Source organism: Rattus norvegicus, chromosome 10, assembly GCF_036323735.1.
Source record: "Rattus norvegicus strain BN/NHsdMcwi chromosome 10, GRCr8, whole genome shotgun sequence".
Lineage (NCBI taxonomy): Eukaryota > Metazoa > Chordata > Mammalia > Rodentia > Muridae > Rattus > Rattus norvegicus.
Genome location: NC_086028.1, coordinates 83,307,408 through 83,327,349, shown reverse-complemented (window position 1 = coordinate 83,327,349; position 19,942 = coordinate 83,307,408). Strand labels below are relative to the sequence as shown.

General features: G+C 51.1%; 1 protein-coding gene across 4 annotated transcripts in view; it reads right to left on the bottom strand.

Moving 5' to 3' along the window:
- The window catches only part of Lasp1 (LIM and SH3 protein 1), a 41,170-nt gene that overhangs the window by 4,640 nt on the left and 16,588 nt on the right, over window positions 1–19,942 (bottom strand). For 3 of the 4 annotated variants that reach the window (XM_063268798.1, NM_032613.3, XM_006247288.5), the window contains 4 exon segments: window positions 19,344–19,428; window positions 10,100–10,207; window positions 937–1,093; window positions 506–609 (listed from right to left, as the gene is read on the bottom strand). In XM_063268798.1, coding sequence (XP_063124868.1) covers window positions 506–609; window positions 937–1,093; window positions 10,100–10,207; window positions 19,344–19,428 — 454 coding nt within the window. 4 annotated transcript variants of the gene reach the window in all.

The window sequence follows — 19,942 nt, the reverse complement described above, 5'->3', positions numbered from 1 at the left end:
CTAGTGCACCCTGGCGGGAGGTACCCCGGAACACCCAGGCCAGAGCTTCACACCCAGGGCCACCCAGCTTAGTGATGCTCATTTTCCCAAAACTGGTGAGTCCCACCCCAGGCCTGGCTCTGGCTCTGGCTCTGGCTCGTCCTACTCTAAGCCTGGCTCAAGACAGTAGCACAAGGCTACTTCCTGCTCACACAGAGACACAAGTTAGTATAATCCTTTTCTGGGGAAAGGGACATGGCCCTGGGGGTCAGAAGAACCCAAGATCCTGTGTATATTAGGTGAGAACTCTACATTTCACCTTTATCACTCATGCATGTGTGTGTGCATATGTGCACTGTGTGCATGTATGTGTGAGCTCTCGTGTGTGCATGTGTGTGTGCACGCCTGCATGTGTATGTATGTGTGTGTGCGTGCGTGCGTGCGTGCGCCCGTACACAGGTGCGTGCAGCTGTGACCTCTTTCACCCTTTCACCCCGGGGCTTCTCTATTCCAGACAATTACTCACCCCGCCGCCACCTGGGGCACTGCGCTGTATGGAGACAGGGGCTGCTGGCTCCTTGTACCCACCATAGGACGGGGTCACCTGCTGCTGTTGGGGCTGCTGGTAAACTGGAAGACAGAAGAGATGGCTCGGAAAGTGTTTTGCCAAATTCATTCCCCCAGCCCCTATGAGGTCAAAGGTATGAATTTCTAACCCCACTTGGGCCTTGCTCAGCACTGCTCCCCCCAAAGCAAAGGCTAGGCATGCGCATTCATTAGTGTCTTAGGCACGGCTGTCTGCTCCTTACAGCAGGATCTGCTACTCCAGATCTCCTGCTCCTTGGCGGGGGTGGAGATGAGATTTTTAGGGAGCAGACCTATATGCATAGATGCCTGTATATGTAGCCGCCCCCACTCTCTTGACCTCAGGCCCCCTCCTCCCCTCCCTACACTCACCTGGGGCACTGGTCGGGATATGGTGGGGCTGTGGCTGTTGCTGCTCCGTGGGCCTCCGGTAGCTGCTGCTGTCCTGGGCTTCTCGGCGCTCTGGCTCTATGCCTTCACCTCCGCTGGGCCCCATGCGGCTCTTCTCAAACTCCTCATGGTATTTGATCTGTAGGGCAGAAGGGATGGGTGAGCCAATCAGTCCTCTCCCACGGCCACTCACGCTGGGCATGGCAGTAAGTGCCCCTTGTGCTAGCTCCTGAGGCAGCGGGGCGGAGCAAGGCCACACACACACACACACACACACACACACACACACACACACACACACACACACACGGACTCCAGGAGAGCTACAGAAAGACCGTACCAGCTCTCTAAGTGATTTAACCACGACAAGCTAGGTAAACCTTCTTTGCAGCCTCCCCTTGGAGACGAGGTCTCACTATGTACACCAGGCTGCCCTTCAGCTCACAGATACTCACTTCCTCAATGCTATGTGCTACCACACAGGACAAGGAGAGAGCAGCTATAGGAAGTCCACGCAAGGATTGGCTGGTTCAGTTGAAGGAGTGCTTGGTCTAGTAGAGCAGACATAAAGCCCTACATTCTGCACACAATCAGGCATGGTATATAAAACATCACCACAGGGGCTGGGGATTTAGCTCAGTGGTAGAGCGCTTACCTAGGAAGCGCAAGGCCCTGGGTTCGATCCCCAGCTCCGAAAAAAAGAACCAAAAAAAAAAAAAACATCACCACAGGCAGAGACCAGTAGACGTGAGTTTAAAGCCATCCCAGTCTACATAACAAGTTCTAGGCCAACCAGGGCTACACAGTGAGACCCTATCTCAAAACAAACAAAACGTGCAAAATGGCTTGGCTACACGAGACACGATCTCTAAATAAAGAGAGAAGATGAGGAGGGAGAAGGTGGGGCTTGCTTCCCTGTGGCAGGGTCTGAATCCTTCTCGCTCTCCTTAGACTCAAAAGTAACCACTACAGCTATTTACTGGCCCCGTGCCACATGCCTAATGTCACCACATGGCACAATGACTGTGCCAGTCCCCGGATTGCTGAAAAGCCAGCCAAATATTCTCCCAGGTGACTTTAGCGCGGTCCTCACAAAGCACATGGTACTTTAGAATAAGCACACAGAACTATTACTGTTCAAATATGGAATGTATATCATAAAATGCACAGAAAGTGATGGGCAGAAAAAATAGGAGGCAGAGAGGCAGCAGGCAGAGATTCTAAGTGTCCTTCCTGCACCCTCATGGGACACATCCTCCCTGCTTGAAGAACCTTGGTGAGGTCAACTCCCTACTCTCCCACAGAGGAAACCAAGGGGAGAGAAGGCCCAGGGTCCAGGTAGAAGGAATGAAACAGAGAGACAAGCTGAACACTTGATCCTCCCGGGCAAACAGCAGGGTGACTGCCCCACCCTCTGGAGGCTGAGCGGTTGATTCTCGCTTGTTTACCAGGACTCTGTCCTGCCTTTTCCTTAACCCTGGAGAACGGCAGCGGAGGGAATGAGTAAGGGAGCTGGGCAAACCCACTCATGTTCTTACAACAAAAAAGGAAGGAGCCAAACCCATAACCCTGGAGAGCTACGAGTCCTGGTGAGTGCTGAGGCTTCCCCTTCCCAGGCTTTCTCTGCTGCTTCCTCTCGCCCTTAGCATTCCCTGCACACGGCCTGCAGGAAGCACAGGGCTGTGGCCAACTGGGAATACCTGGGTCACTGCTGCCGGCTAAATAATGGTTACTGCTGTAGTCTGGGCCGGCAGACAGGCAGGGCAGCAGCCAGCGCAGCCGTGGAGTGTGGGAGGGGTGTTGTCTAGAAGCAGAGGGCTGCCCACTCACGGAGTCTGAGTAGAGAGTCAGACCTCTCCCTTTCTCTGTCTTATCCTCTCGTGATCGAGCAGGGACACGCAGGGACACACACCCAAATGGTGAAACAGTCTGGAACAAGGCAGCTGGACTAACACTTAACCCCTCATACCACCTGGAAGGACACACAGACGTGAGGTACGCACGGACGCAGGACACCTCTCTAGCTCCTTAGGACTCTGCTCTGTGGCCAATAGGAAGCAGTAGAGAATACCACCTGAAAGGCTCAAAAGACTGCTCTTCGAATTTTTTTTGTCTACAACCTTCCCATATTAAAAAATTAAGGGGCTGGGGATTTAGCTCAGTGGTAGAGCGCTTGCCTAGGAAGCGCAAGGCCCTGGGTTCGGTCCCCAGCTCCGAAAAAAAGAACCAAAAAAAAAAAAAAAAAAAATTAAGACTTTTGGGGTTGGGGATTTAGCTCAGTGATAGAGCGCTTGCCTAGCCCTGGGTTCGGTCCCCAGCTCCGAAATAAAAAAAAAGAAAAAAAAATTGATACTTTTTCATTTCTAATTTTACAATTAGATAATTTAATAATTCACCTATTCCCATGTGACCCTGAGAATGCCATCAGGTTTGAAGGCAGGTATGTGGACCAGTGCAATTCCACGTAAGGTCCGCCCACCTCACTTCTTAGAAGTCACTGTGGGCAGCCAGGAATAATGGCATATTCTTTTTTTTTTTTTTTTTTTTTTTTTTTGGTTCTTTTTTTCGGAGCTGGGGACTGAACCCAGGGCCTTGCGCTTCCTAGGTAAGCGTTCTACCACTGAGCTAAATCCCCAGCCCCATAATGGCATATTCTTATAAACCTAGCACTCGGGAGGTAGAAGCAGGAGAATGTCACGACCTTTCCAGTCCAGTCTAGTCTAGATGGAGAGCTCTGGGCCTGACAGGGCAGGACAGCAAGACCCTGCCTAACAAAATCAGAGTTGCTACTTGTGGGAAGATGCCTATAAAAGGAGACCCCAAAGACTCAGGCATTCTGATTAGTGGAAGACAGCATCAGACATTCTCGTCCTCCCTTGGCCCACGGATGTCACTGTTCATATTAACAGCCTTAACATCTGGGTAGCACTTAACACCGAGGCCATTAAAGCATCCAATACATCATCTCCCTGACCTATACGTAGGGGGCTGGGGAGACAACTCAGACAGTAAAGGCACTTGCTTGATGACCTGAGTTGAATTCCAGAACAAACGCAGAGGGAGAAAGCTGCCCTGTGAGTTATCCTCTGGCCTCCACAACACACGCGCTACAGAAGAGATAATTCAAGCCGGATGGACACTTTTAACTTCCACTTCAAACAAGAGTAAATAGGACTTGGGAGACCTCTGTGGAGGACCCTTCACTGGGACAGTGGACAAAGTCCCACCTAGGCAGGCCTTTTCCTGAGAACAAGTGTGGGGCAGGACCACACACCCCTTCCTATTCTCTCAACTTCTGTCCAAACATCAGAGTACCTCAGGCCCCCTAAAAATGGGGGATAATCATTGGATCACCCTACCATGGGGAGGACCTAGAAATGCAAACCCCAAAAGCATGGGTTTTAAAATGGTTTTATAATGGCTGAAAAGTGAGGCCACGTTCAGGCTGCCCACTGCCCTTCCTCCTCAGCAAAAAGGGGGAAGCTGGGTAATCTCCCCTGGCCCACCTAGCAGCTTCCTAAGCAAACAGCCCAGGAAACACCTCCCTCTCCATGATCCGGCCAATCAGGACCCAGTTCTTATAGTGAGCCATCATGTGGGTGCTGGGAACCGAACCTAGGTTCTCTGCAAGAGCAATAACTGCTCCTAACTGTTGAGTCAGCTCCCCAGCCCCCAAAGTTCTGATCTTTAAAGAGCCCAAATGCTGGGCCTCCATGGAAGGAGAGCCAAGCCTCCTTCCTGTACACAAGGGTTCAGTGCCTGGAGCTGAAGGAGCCTTGTCCCCAGGCCTTTTGTGTGACTAGGTAGGGTGCCCTTGAAGGCGGCCAGTTAATTCTGCTTTCTGACCACTTGCTTCCTGTCTGTGGTCGACAGAGAGCCCGACAGGCACACGTCCCTCCTCACATGATGCTGTGTCATGGCTTACCAACAGAAAGCATTAAGTGGAATATTCAGCTCATTTTCACAAGTCAGCCCAATTGGGGAGGGAGAGGGCTGAGAGGGTGAACTCCTGCTTTGTGTGTGGTCTTATATATATATATTACCCCTTTTCTCACCCAGTCCATGTCGCTATTGTCCCCATTTTATAGATGGGAAAACCGAGGTGGAAGAAGGGCCAGGTTAAATGGATCATAACAGAATCTACTACGTCAGCACAAAAGAGCCTTAGTTCTCCACCAACACACAGCCTGGCTTCCTGTTAAAGAGATTCCTGGTTTGTTTTTGTTTTGTTTTTATTTTTTTATTTTTGTTTTCTTGAGACAGAGTTTCTCTGTGTAGCCCTGGCTGTTCTGGAACTCCCTCTGTGGACTAGGCTGGCCTCGAACTCAGAGATCTACCTGCTCTGCCTCCTGAGTGCTAGGATTAAAGGCACTCATAGTATTTCTAGAACACACACGAGCTGGGCATGTAACCGCAGCACACAGTCAGGAAGAGGCAATGGGAGGCCAAACTTGGCTTCTGTGGTACAACTGTCACGCGAGGTGACCCAGCAGTTACGAGTGCCCACGGCTCAGGCTAAGGATCTGGGTTCAGTTCTCACTGTCCATGGCTACCCATAAACTACAGTTCTAGGGATTTCCATGGCCCGTTCTGGCTTCTTAGAGGAGCAGACACACAGCGTGGTACACAGGCAAGCAGACACTCCATAAAAACAGATCCTGGAAGACGAAAAGAAGCTATGGATAAATTCAGCCTTTCAAAATCAACTCGAGCATTAGGACCTCAGAGAAGGCTCAGTGGTTAAGAACGTCCAGGGCACTCAAGTTTAGTCCCTATAGCATTCATTCATTCATTATAGCCTATAGCATTCATTCTGTGAGGTGACTGGCTTCACGACCTCCTGTAAGTCCAGTTCCAAGGATTCCACACCTCCATCTGGCCTCAGAGAGCACCCCACACACGTGGCATAGAAACACACATATAGGACTGGAGAGATGGCTCAGCGGTTAAGAGCACTGGCTGCTCTTCCAGAGGTCCTGAGTTCAAATCCCAGCAACCACATGGTGGCTCACAACCATCTGTAATGGGATCTGATGCCCTCTTCTGGTGTGTCTGAAGACAGGGACAGTGTCCTCACATAAATAAAATAAATAAATAAATAAATAGGGGTTGTGGATTTAGCTCAGTGGTAGAGCGCTTGCCTATCAAGAGCAAGGCCCTGGGTTCGGTCCCCAGCTCCAATAAATAAATAAATAAATAAATAAATAAATAAATAAATAAATCTTTGAAAAAGAAACACATGCACATAAATAAAAATAAAACAAATCTTCGTAATTGAGAAATCTAAACGATCCTCTAATGAGCCCGACTCCTGACCATTGAACTCTGGGAAGGAAATGAAAATTTGCAGTTATTTAGCTCTTTCTATCCTGTCTATCTGTCTGTCTACCCGTCTATCCATCCAAGGTCTCATGGTGTTGTCTAGGTGACCTTGAATTCTCAGCATCCTTCCTGCCTCAGCCTACAGGCCACTAAATTACAGATTTATCTCGCAATACCCTGCAACTAATTACTATTTATTGATCAGGCCCAGACACTGACGGGACTGCATGGAATGAGGGTTATTTTTAGCTAACAGAAAAACAAAGGCTCCTGGCCTGGAGCAAAGGTGTCTGCAGAGTTTATGGTTTTACTGTCCTGTGGGTCCTTTGCCATTGTGAAAGCAGCAAGGCTTGGCCCCGCCTCTGCCTCCCTCCAGCCCAGAGGAGTCTCTAGCTACTTATAAACCTGTGACAGGTGCTAAGAGAGTCCCAGATCTAATGCTCTACAAACCCCTTAGAGCCGGGCCCAGGAATCCAACTTTCTTTCCTTTCCCTGTTTCTTTCTTTGAAGGGGCTCTGAAGATTAAGCCCAAGACCCCATGCATGTGAGGTAAGTAAGTGCTCCACCACCATGAGACGCCCCTAGCCTAGTCCTTGATTTGCAGTGAGCGAAGAGCTGTGTACGGTGCCTGGTTCATAAGGGGGGAGGAAGGAAAGCTAGACCTGTAGACCTGTAGAGCGGAAGGAAGGCTCACACAAATGGCTTCAGCTAAATCGTCTCATCCATTAAAGTCCTCAGCGCTCTGGGGCAAACACCTCAGTTACAAACGTTAAGGGCTCTTGCCTCCATAGCACGGGGCCAGGGCAAGCCTCTAATGAAGACAGAATTATAACAGATATGTAATCCCTTCTCTTCCGTCTCCCCCTCTCACCTAGAGATGAGCCTCATGGCCTCACACATGCTAAATCCACATTCTGTCACTGAGCCGTACCCGAGGCTCTTCATGTCCCTTCTCTACTCACAGTGTAGAGCAGAGAACCCTGCCTCGAACGCCGCTGACCACACATCACTAACGAAAGCACTCTGCATTTCCCGAGCTTCCCAGCTCTGGGACGGAAGACGGGAGCCCGGCATGCCTAGAATGAGGCACGTGTCTCTTTCACTCGCTTGCCTTACATAGGACTGAGGTAGCCTTCACATCCCCAAGCAAACAACACCACTCCAGGGAAATGGGCATTGATTTTCAACTGCTCTGGCTGGTGAAAGTCCTTTGTCTGACGTGATGTCTCCAGGGAAGCCAGTCTCCATCTCTGTAAGACAAGTCTGACCTTCAGAATTGACCACTGGTCATTAGGTGCTAAACTGGGAAGGGATGAGCCACACACGGGGCGCTATTTTGGAACCAAAATACAATGTGGCTCTCTCTGAACAGCACCTTCCTCAGAGAGTTACGCTGGAGGTTGGCCCAATTTAGCCACACAGTTCTGCCTGTGGTTTAAAGTTCCCTCGGGGTTCTGGGACACAGCCATGCCCCATGTCCTCAGACTTAGGGGCTGGTGAGACCTTCTGAATTTAAGCAGTAAGTTTCACCGGGTACCACAGAAAGCCGGGAGGTGTATTGACGATGCTGACTCTTAGGCCCCAGACCAGGGGTACCAATCTGTATGCCGGGGAAACAGAGACCTGAGTCTTCTCCCAGTGCCCGGTGACAGGTGACCCTTTGTGTGTGTGGGAAACTGAACTCACGGGTCTGTGTGCATGCCAGGCAACTCTTCCACTGACAGCCCAGCTGCCTGTGCGGAGGCTCTGGTAGACAGGCTCGGGTCATCATCCACCCTTCCCCGCTCAGCCTCCAAATCAGATCCCAGGCACCTCCCCCAGCCCAGAGAGAACCGGGCCAATCAGCTAATTGCCTCCCTCAAGTGGCTGATAAGATGCTATCTGCACTGTAGAAACCTCGGCTACAGTCGGTTTTTGTTACCAGAGCTCCTCAGGCATTTAATGCGTCCAATGTCCAATAACAGAGTGCAGGAAGGTTAAGTGAAAGAGACTGGGTGTCAGTCAGAACACTCCGGAAGCCTTCCAAGAAAGTGAGGCAGGGATGACTAGGGCTTACTTGTCTCCTCCACACCTGGTAAATCAATGAATGAATGTGGCATCTCAAGACACAAAGCCACATGACCCCAGCTTCGTGGGCCATTCCAGTTTCCCAATCACCCAAGGCCACGCCACTTCCCCTCTTTCAATACAGGGTGCTCAGGACACACCCTCTTACCCTTTGTGTGGTCTGGGCCAGAAAGGAAACTCCAGGGTGAGAGTCCCGGACTGGAAGAGGGCAACTATAATAGGCTTTCCTGGGGGCCAAGAAGGGTTCTCTGAGGAGAAGTCCGTTTCATCAGACTGTTTATTTTAAACTTCACCTCAACAACTAGGTTGCAAAACTCATTTCTCATGAAACGAGAATAGAAAACACTGAATGAACTCTCCAAGCACCCCACCCCCCAAAAGCAGTTATTCATGCTTCCTCTTCCTGGTGCGAAGGAGGGGACTCTGGGCCCCCCGAGCACACTGTCACTACACTACACCCTCAGTTCCTTTAAGAAGTTTTGTTTTGTGTGCACTCGTGTGTGTAAGAGTGTGTGAGTGTGCATGTTTTATTATAAAGCCCAGGATGGCTTCAACCTCTTGATCTTGCCTCAACCTCGAGTGGCTTTGAATCCACGATTCTCCTGCCTCAGCCTCCCAAATGTTGGTTACAGGCGTGTGTCACTCGACAAAGGAAACGTTTCAAGACAGGACAGAATAAGAAAGCAATCACCTGTGAGAGGGCACTTCTGTTGATGCCCGGTGTTTATGGAAGCCACTTGAGCCTCCACTCCAGCTCACCAGGGGCACAGCCCAGTGAGCTGTGAGAGTAGTTGAACAGCGGAAAGGATCCTAGAGGGTGTGTGCAAGGTGTGCCACCTGGATCTGGATCCCGTCTTCCCCATCCCTAGTCCCTCAGCCCAGGGTGACACAGACAAATCGGTAGACCTTTTCCTGTTACAGACATGAGGATATCGGCCTGCCTCGGTCTTCATTTACAGGAGTCTGTTGCAGCTGACTGGGCATGTTCTAGAACTCAGCGTTCAGGCTTGTGCTCATGTTCTGTGAGGCCACTTCCAGCAGCACGATACTCCCACATACCATAAATCAGGCCCCTGCAAGCCCAGAGCCACCCAAGCTGCTGGTCTGTGGTTATGTAAAGGAGGAACCGAAGGCTGTTCTCTAGCCTCAGCTGTTCTGCAGAACCATATAGAGGCTGTCAGTCCCCCACCGGCTCTCCACGCTCTTGTCTAACTGCCAGACACACCAATGACCAGTCCCTGGCTGGGCCTGAAAGGGCCTGGAGTGGGTGTAGGGCCTGTGGGCAAAGCCAACTGGGTTTTCACACAGGAAGGAAGAGCAAACTGAGGTAGGAGGCTGCGAGGGAGGGCGGAAATGACTGTTGTGTTAGCACCCTGAGGCAGATGGAAGGCTCAACCCCCAACCCCAGCTTTGACCCTGGTGCCAAAAACAAGCATCTAATCCGTTCTGTGACCTCCCCACCACCATGCCTAGGGAATAGGGCCTGCTCCAGAGAATGGGAGATGACTTAGACTCTGTCTGTCTGTCTGTCTGTCTGTCTGTCTGTCTGTCTAAAAGGGAAGTCTCTTTAAGGAGGAAATGCCTTTTGGGCAGACTGCCTACAAAAGAGGGACAACAAAGAAAAGGTCCTTGGGTACCTCAACCTCTCTCTTCCCCCTGATCTGGTCACCACCACACAGGCCTTTCCTGAGGTTGTCAGGGAACGGATGAGAAAGGAGGGAAGAGGGTAGCTTGGGCATCTGGGGCAGGAGCTCACATTGCTGATCTGGTCCTGGGTCTTCTTGATTCTCTGCAGTTCAGGCGTGTCTGCCACCACACTGAAGCCTTTGCCCTTGTTCTTCTCAAACTCCTCCTTGTAACGCACCTGGAGGCCAAGAGGAAAAGGAGAGATCAGGCTGAATGTGAAGAAGGACTTTCGGAACCTGATGCCCTGGCCAGAAACCCCCAACACAATGCAGAAGCCTAAGCCAGAAAGTGTCAGAGCAATAATGACCCCATTAAGACATATCTAAAGGGCTCTGAAGGGAGGCCACACATTGAATGCCCACAGAGAGGCAATATCTTATGAAGGGAGAGGTGGCTCAGGGGTTACGAGTACGAGCCGCTTTTCCAGAGGACCTGAAATAAATACTTAGAACACAAAATAAAGAAAAAAGATGGAGACACTTCTGCTCGAAATTCTGACATCAGAAGACACCAGAAGAGAGCATTATTAGCTGGGCGTGGCGGAGCACGCAGTGAACATGGATGTGAGGTCCTGCTGTGCACTGGGCTTGCACAGGTCTCGCAGCCTGCTTGTGCCAACTCTCCCCACTGTCTGAGCGAACTGTCTCTAGGTCTCTGTTGCATTAACTTGGGGAGCTAGATTGTTAAGACTCGTTTGCTGGGGGTTTGGGGATTTAGCTAAGTGGTAGAGCGCTTGCCTAGCAAGCGCAAGGCCCTGGGTTCGGTCCCCAGCTCCCGGGGGTGGGGGTGTGGTGGGAGTGGGGGGGGTGGGGGGAAAAGACTCATTTGCTGTGAGTTACTCCCTTTTCCTAAAGTGTGGCATGTGAATAAAAGGTTCATTCCAAACAGACACTACACTGCCCACACCTCTCTGTCACAGGTAACCCAGGCCCAATTTCTAGCACCACAAGGCAACTCATCTGTATCCCTAACGCTAGGGGTTCAAGGCCCTCTTAAGAGTCTTGGCCAGGGCTGGAGAGACGGCTCAGTGGTTGGGAGCACTGACTGTTCTACCAGAGGTCCTGAGTTCAAATCCCAGCAACCACATGGTGGCTCACAACCATCTGTAGTGGGATCCAGCGCCCTCTTCTGGTGTGTCTGAACACAGCTGCAGTGTACTTATATATAATAAATAAATAAATCTAAAAAAAAAAAAAAAAAAAAAAAAGAGTCTTGGCCAGTGCAGGACATACACATGGTGCATAGCATACAGGCAAAAAACACCAGTGCATATAAAAAAAAACCTTTTTCTTTTTTGGTAGGTGGTGGTGGACGCCTTCAATACCAGTGGTCGAGAGGCATAGGCAGACAGATCTCTGAGTTCGAGGCCAGAGCTCCAAAATAGCCAGAGACAACTACAGAGAGAAACCCTGTCTTGAAAAACCAGAAGGGGGGTGGGTGGGCAAAAAGCCGTTCTAATTAAAAAGGTCATGCCTGAGGTGGCATGGCTTAGCAGCAAATGTCTGGAGGCAGCAGGATCCCTGGCTCCTAACCCTATATTCCGCCTGCCTATAACTATAAAACCGCCCTCGCCAATTCCGAGTGTCAGCAGCCTGCATCCCAGGCAGGACATGGCCGGAGCCACCAAGAGCATGGGGGAATTTTAAAGCAACCAAAGGACAAAGCCACTGCTTACGAGAGCGGTGAGCGCATCAGTGAGCCTTTGACAAGCCAGAATAGCTTCCCAGGGGCTGCCAAGCTGGCCCCAGAGAGCAACTACAGGAGAGGGAGGGAGTTCTGCACAGAGGAACCTCAGAACAGAGGTCTGAGCTCTGAGGAGAGCCCCGCCACGCCCTGCTGCCCCGCTCTCTGGAGAACTCTATGAAAAACTAGAGGCACCCAGGACACACTACAGAAGGGACTTCCCCAACAGGAACGGAAGGAAAGTGTAAGGAGCAGCTCATCCTTCCCTGGGGATTCTGGAGAACAGCGGCTGGGAGCCGTTTCTCGGCTCTGCCATCTCACTGTCCACCTCAGTAACCGTCTGTTTCAGGCCTCACCAGCTGGCTGGATTAGGTCAGCCCAGGACACAGGGGCCAGGATGTTGGGAGTTTCCAGAATGCAGAGCCGAGGCAGCTCCCAAGCCTTGGTCATCGGTCATGGAACTGAGCTACTGCGCTGAGCTCACAGCCCCTGAGCCCTCCTGTGAGGCCCTCCAGGGTCAGGCTCACAATGTGGGTGGATCTTTCTTCCTTTGATGCAGATAAAAAGGACGGGGGGGGGGGGGGGGGGGATGTTGCAAAAAGATCCAGGGGTTTTAAATGCACTTGGGACTGGGATGTGGACCCAGACTGACATGAGCTTTACTGCCCTTGGAAGCGCCCAGAGGGTAGTCTATGATCTACCCTCCTAGGAGGCCAGAAACAGCACATAACTACTAAAAAAAAACCTTCAGAAGAAAAGACATCTGCGGGGGTAGGGATTTAGCTCAGTGGCAGAGCGCTTGCCTAGCAAGAGCAAGGCCCTGGGTTCGGTCCCCAGCTCTGGAAAAAAAAAAAAAAAGACATGTGGGGCTGGAGGGATGGCTCAGTGGTTAAGAGAACTGGCTGCTCTTCCAGAAGACCAGGGTTCAATTCCCAGCACCCACATGACAGCTTACAACTGTCTGTGACTCCAAGATCTGACACCCTCATCCAGACATACATGCAGACAAAACACCAATGCACATAAAACAAAAATAAATTATTGAAAAGCTTCTGTGAAGACATCTCCAAAGAATGGAGGCTGCAGGAACCCAAAAGGGTCCCATCTAGCTTTAGCTTCCTAGAGCAATCACAGATAGTAGTGAAAACATGAAAAAATACCAGGTAGTAGTGATGAACACCTTTAATCCCAGTGTTTGCGGGATCTTGGTGAGTTCGAGGCCAGCCTGGTCTATACAAAAGAAAAACCTTGTCTTAAAAAACAAACAAGGGGGGCTGGAGAGATGGCTCAGTGGTTAAGAGCACCGACTGCTCTTCCTGAGGTCCTGAGTTCAAGTCCCAGCAACCACATGGTGGCTCACAACCATCTGTAATGAGATTTGATGCCCTCTTCTGGTGTATCTGAAGACAGCTACAGTGTACTCATATATAATAAATAAATAAAATATTTAAAAAAAAAAAAAAAAAAAAAAAAACAAGGGGCTGGGGATTTAGCTCAGTGGTAGAGCGCTTGCCTATCAAGAGCAAGGCCCTGGTTCGGTCCCCAGCTCCAAAAAAAAGAAAAGAAAAAAAAAAACAAAAAACAAAAAACAAAAAGGGGTTGGGGGCTTAGCTCAGTGGTAGAGCGCTTGCCTATCAAGCACAAGGCCCTGGGTTCGGTCCCCAGCTCCGAAAAAAAGAAAACAAAAACAAAAACAAAAAACAGGCCCACGAGAAAAGCCAGGATGGTAATACACACCTATAAACTATAATCCCAATGCTAGGGAGGTAGAGAACAATCTGTCTCACACACACACACACACACTGAGCATGGCGACAGAGTCCTATATCTCCAACCTGCTGTGTTATCTTGGGCCAGTGGCTTAACCTCTGAAGCCTCAGGTTCCTCACATCTGTCAGATGGGAAAGCAATGGTGTCAGCTGAGCTGAGGCCAGTGCTGGACACCACATGAGGGCGACTGTGCTGAACCAATGCCAAGCCCCACTCCAGTTTCCTGGCTTTGCAAGGGTCAGGCCCCTAATCCATGGAACAATTGCCATGGCAACACTGCAATGACATCAACTGGTTCCCAGGCTTAGGGACCGCCTTTCCTCCTCACTGGCAAAGGATAATCCATTTCACACTAGCACAGGAGGCAGAGAGGGTGGCGTGAGGGGGCAGGAAGGCCTGGGTGCCACACAGTATGGCAACAGGTCCCAAGGCAGGCCAGTGCTCCTCTTGAGATTGGTGTGTAGGGAAGGAGAACAGGCTAGCCCTAGCTAGTCTCTAAAAGTCCATTCGCTCTGGAGTCTGTGACCCTGTATCTAAGCAGTGTTTGGACTTAAAGGGAGAATAGTGGTGGGGAAAACTCTTTGAGGGTTTCATCTTATTTTGCTAAAAGGGTAGTCTCAGACTCTCCCTTCACCCACTCAAGAGTGCTGGTGTTTGGATGGTTCACCAGCTGTGATGGTAGCTGGGGTGGGGGTGGGGCTGACGGGTCACTCAACTCTCTTGTCAGTTTGGCCACAACACTGCCTGAACTTTGGTCAGATGCCTCTGCCCCTGCTTGGTGTTGCCAGGTCCTCCCTCTCTGGAAATTCCCACAGCAGCATTGGGCCTGATGCCCAGCCGCCAGTATCTATGAAGATCTACCTTCCCTGGGTAAGTCCGATTACCCTCTCTCATTATCCCAGCCGAGAGCAGCTCCACACCAGCGTTGGCCAGATAAAGAATGAACTGAACGCAGATACATCCTCTCTTGGGATCCAGCAGAGGAAGCCAGGAGCTCGGCAGCACACAGTAAGACTACCGAGACTCAGGCAGGATTGAAAGTTCTAGGCCAGCCTGTGCTACAGAGCAAAGCACTTATGTCTCTCTCAAAAGGGGGTAGGGGTGGGGAGGAGGGGGATGGGCATGCCTCTAATCCAGGCAGAGGTAGGTGGATCTCTGAGTTCTAGACATTCTTGGGCTGTATAGCAAGTCCCAGGCCAGTCAGAGATATGTAATGAAGCTGTCAAAACAAAACAAAGAAACAGAAACACGCTGCCAACCATTTCTAGTATATTGGACCCGGACTGTGTAGCCCATTCCCCTCTGAAAAAGCAACAGGCTTTTACATCAGGCCCCCGGATGAGAAGAGCTAATGAAAGATCAGAGCTGTGAGTGGAGGTCAGAGTCATCCCATCCACTTCCTCTCCCTTCACAGAGAACAGGAAAAGGAAATGTGTTAAGCTCTGACACCATGCCAAGCGTGGCAAACACCTAATACATACGAATGGCCCCACAGGCAAACCGGAGAGATGATCGCCATTTTCTACACGGAGGCCCTGTGGCAGGGTGCTAATGACACACCCAAGACACAGTCATGGTGGTAATCTGAGATTCCGCTTTAGGCTGCTGGTTCTGACAATAAGACAAGGCTGCCAGTGTGGTGGTGGGACACATCTTTAGTCCCAGGGCTTGGGAGGCAGAGGCAGGCACATCTCTGAGTTCGAAGCCAACCTGGTCTACAAAGTAAGTTCCAAGACAATCAGGGCTACACTGAGAAACCCTGTCTTGAAAATTAAAAACTCGAGACAGGTCTCCATATATACAGCCTATGCTTATGCTTCTCTTAAACTCACCAGGCAACCCAGGCTGGCCTTGGACTCCTGAGTATACACATCGCCAAACATGGTTCAAACTATTAGGGCATTTTTAAGATATGTGTACACGGATGCATGTTCACTGTTTATGCTCATGTCTATGTGTGTGCACGCAAAAGGGCATGCAAGCCCAGATGTCTTCTTCAGGAGCACTATGCCTATCTCCTTTAAGACAAACTTTTTCTTTCTTTTTTTTTTCTTTTAAAGATTTATTATATATAAGTACACTGTCGCTCTCTTCAGACACACTAGAAGAGGGCATCTGATCCCATTACAGATGGTTGTGAACCACCATATGATTGCTGGGATTTGAACTCAGGACCTCTGGAAGAGCAGTCAGTGTTCTTAACCGCTGAGCCATCTCTCCAGCCCAAGCCATGGAGCTCGCCAATCTGGACAGAGCCCCCAGAATCCTCTGGTCGTAGCCTCCCCGCTGAGGGAATCACGAGCATGAACATCTGGCATTTTTTGACCTAGGTGTTGAGTACTTGGCCAATGGAGCTCCCTCCAGAGTCTTTTCTGTTCGGGATTACACATAGATGCTACTCCACTCAGTAAGTGCCACCCTTCAGGGTGTCCTGCTGGTGTGCAGGTCACAGGAGCCGAGATGGGGAGTGAGAACCCCGCCCCAAGAGGAGTGAGGGAGAGGCATTGCGCGTGCACGAATACATACACATACACACACACACACACACACACACACACACACACACACAGGGCATTTCCTGAAACACTCTATAAAGGTGACAAGAAACAGAAGAACAGAGAGACACTCTCCCAGCGCATCCGCCTGGGAGAGGGCCTGGACCCGGTCACACACATCCTCTATGCCAGCCCCACCCCAAAGATGCTGTCTCTATTTAGTGGGAGCACAGTGAGAAGCGGGGAGCTGGGGACAACTGCCAGCTTTGATGGCACCACTCGGAGTGTTCCTTCTGGGCAGCTCTGTGGTAGGGGAGGTTACAGATATCCCAAACACCCAAAGTGCCACTCTAGGCACCAATGTAGCAGTGGGAAAGCAAAGCAGAACTGGCCCAGGCAGCTCTGCAAAGGAAAAAGAAGCCACACATGAAGTCAGGCCAGGAAGCAGGCAGCCCTGGAAGGAGCCCAGGATACCCTGCTGGGGCGGGGCAGGGAACAGGAAGAAGGTTCCCACTTTGCTTCCAGCCACACAACGCCCTGCCCCCACAGCAGCCACAGATCTATCACCAGGCCAGCCAGCCAGGCCCAGCCTGCCAAGGCATTATCGACAGACCCAGCCCCCAACTTCCAGGCAAATGGGGTCTCTATTTCACTACAGAGGAGGGAAAACTATGAGGGGGGAAGAAAAACAAACAAACAAACAAACAAACAAACAAACAGCCAGCTTAGACCGCACAGCTGGTAGAAGAGGAGGAGACACAAGGTCCCAGCGTTTTCCTTTCCACATGGTCCACCAGGTCCCCAGGACCAGGAACAGATCTGTGCCCCCAATATAGAAGGTCAATTCCTTCACCTCCCACCCTGCTGACTGGGGTCACACAGACCCTCCAGTGTGGCACTGTCCCCAAAGCAGCTGCTTGTCGGCTTTATTAGCTCTACCCAGCTAGCACCTAACTTAGCAGCCCAGCAGAGGAGGCCTCCAGGGCACCGCTGTGTGGTCTGGGCGCCCAGCGCAAAACCAGTAATCCCAACCCACAGGAGGCTGCTGAGTTTGAAGGATTAGCAGGGGTTTGAGGCCAGCCCGGGTTAACCTCCTTCAAGCTGGTACGATGGGCAGTCAGTTCTGTAGAACAGATCCAGCTGTGCACGAAACTCCCGTCAGCTAAGCTCAAAAGCTGCCTGCCTGAGGGCGGGCAATTGGTGCTGAGAGACTAGGAGTTAGACAGAGTCCCGGGTAGACAGACAGACAGGAAGAGGGGGGCATGGCTTCTCCAAACCTCAGTAACCCCACCTACATAGTAAGAACAGCTGTTTCTTAGTCTAAGAGTGGAGGCTCACACCTAAAATTCTAGCACCTAAGAGGCTGAGGCAGGAGAATTCCATCTTGAACTACACAGGGAATTCCAGAACAGCCAAGGATACAGTGAGACGCCCCCCCCCAAAAAAAAACAACAACAAAAACAAAAAAAGAGAAGCCAACCACCAAAGAAGTAGGCCCACAAAAGCAGCTCTTCTCTTTTTGACAATTCAGTTGTGAGGACTGACACACATGGGGCCTGTCCCTGAGTAAGAAGCTAAGAGAATGCTACTCTAGGAACCTCCAAATCTGTGTGTGCAAAGCAGAACTGCCCTGACAAATACCGGATGCTCCTGTATGTAGGCCCAGGTAGTAGAGCTGGTCTCCTGCCTTCCCTATCAGCCCCGCCCCACAGGGGTCAGATTCCAGAAGCAAAAAAAAAAAAAAAAAAAAAAAGCTGAGGTGGAGCTCTCTTGGGCTCCTAAGGGCAAGGGAGTTGGGTTTCTCCTTAGAGTAGGATGTAGAAAGAAAAAAAGAAGAGAAGGAAGGAGGAGGAAGAGGAGGAAGAAGGAGGAAGAGGAGGAGGAAGAGGAGGAAGAAGGACAAGGAAGAGGAAGAGGAAGAAGAGGAGGAAGGAGGAGGAGGAAGAGGAAGAGGAAGAGAAAGAGGAGAAGAGGAGGAAGAGGAGGAAGGAGGAGGAGGAGGAAGAGGAAGAAATTTCTTGCCTGGCCCAGGCATCTGGCTCTCTGACCTCTCTCCCTGCCTGCTAGACCTTTCCGTCCGTCCGTCATTGGGAGTCATGTGGAGCAGCTTCCCCAGGAACTGCTAAGGAACAAGCAGCTGCCTGTGCTGTGGAACACACCGGAGGGCTACACACACTCAGGGCACACACTCGGGTGGGAGTGAAAAGATCAGAGCCCAGAAATGGCAGACTCTTTGCTCAATATGACCTTGAACTCTTTAGGACATAGCAGGGAATGGGGAGGGAATGGATCCCAAACCTGCCCTTGGAGTTGCAGCAAGGAGAAAGGAGAAGGGACCACACCACGTCCAGACTTCACACGTTCTCAGCAGCATTGGGGACTACTGTGCGTCCTAAGGAAAGGAACTGTTCCCTTCAGGTAGTAGACAGGAAACCACAAAGCCAGAGGTGGTGTAACCTGCAATTCTGGTGCTTGGGAGGTAGAGACAAGAGGATGAGGAATTCAATGCTTTTCTCTTTCCCCATTAAGACTGTGTTATGTTTAATTACATGTAGGTGTCTGTGTCCATGAGGTTATGTGCATGTGAGCGCACATGAGCGCACGTGAGCGCAGATGCCTGGAGGCCAGAGGCTTCAGATTCCCCAGAGCCTGAGTTACAAACATTAGATGTGGATTCTGAGCTGTCTTCCCAGCCCCCGAGGCAATATCTTAAAAGGGTGATGTGACATTATCATCTCAGAACAACCAGAAGAACCAAAAGAACCACCGGACGCAGTCCTACAAGGGTCTGTGAGGAGCCCTTGTGGCTCAGGTGGCACTACCCTGGGCACCTTGCCAACTCAGTAAATTCCCCCACTGAATTCTCGCAGTTAATCCTTTAATCCTCACTGAGGCAGACCTGGCTGGTTCCAGGTAGGCTCTCAGGGCTTCAGGCACCTAAGCGCAGTGCAGCTCAGGGTCCCTGAAGGACAGTCTTCTGTCCTGAGGCAGGGCATGATGTCTCCCTTCTGTATTATACCACTCAGGAAAGCCAAGCTAAAGGGATGGGAGGATGGGGCCCCTCACTGCCCTCCCTCCATAAGATCCAAATGGCCTGAGACACAGTTACAGGGGACAGGCTGTGTAACACCTACTGTTAGGTGTGAAGGGGGTGGCAGGCAAGGGACAGGCTCTAGGAACCCTAGCAGAATTGAACAGATGTCCACACCTCAGAAAGTGTGAAGTAACCTAGCCCGGGTGGGGGTGGGGAGACAGACCAACCTAGGTTTCAGCACCACAGGCCTTACAAAGACCACAAGTGCCCTGGCCCAATCTGGTTACATAACGCCCTCCCCTTCCACCAGTTCCAGTGCGCACAGCTCTCACCTGACTCTGCAGCTCGCTCTGTTGCTTCAGGCGGAGGTTCTCCGGAGTGTCGGCCACCATGGTGAAGGACTGCTTGGGGTAGTGTCTGTGGGACAGAGAGCGGATCAGGCGTCACTTAGGGCAAAGACAAGGAACTCTGAGCTTGAGCAGACCCTGCCAGGTTGCCAATGCTGGCACAGCCTAGGCCAGCTGGGAAGGCAAGACAGAGCAGGTCTGAGCAGCTGCCTGGCAGACTGTCCTGGCCCACAGGGAGGCTTCTGAGGATTTCAGATTACTTGTTTCAGATGATCTATGCCTTGGAGTCCCCCATCGAGGATCCCAGAGATAGGCCACCCAGGAGAGCCAGCCTAGTCAGACAGCAGGAGATGGGTACAGGGTCAGAGCTGAGACTTCTAGCAGTAGAGATCAAACACACAAAGGAAGGACCCAAGACTGAAGGAAATGTGGACAAAAATACCCAGGAGGCTCCCTGTCATTGTGATAAGAGAAAATATGTGTGCAGGATGATGGTGGCACATGCCTTTAACCCCAGCCCTCAGGCGGGATCAGTGAGTTGGAGGCCAGCCTGGTCTACAGAGTGAGTTCTGGGACAGCCAGGA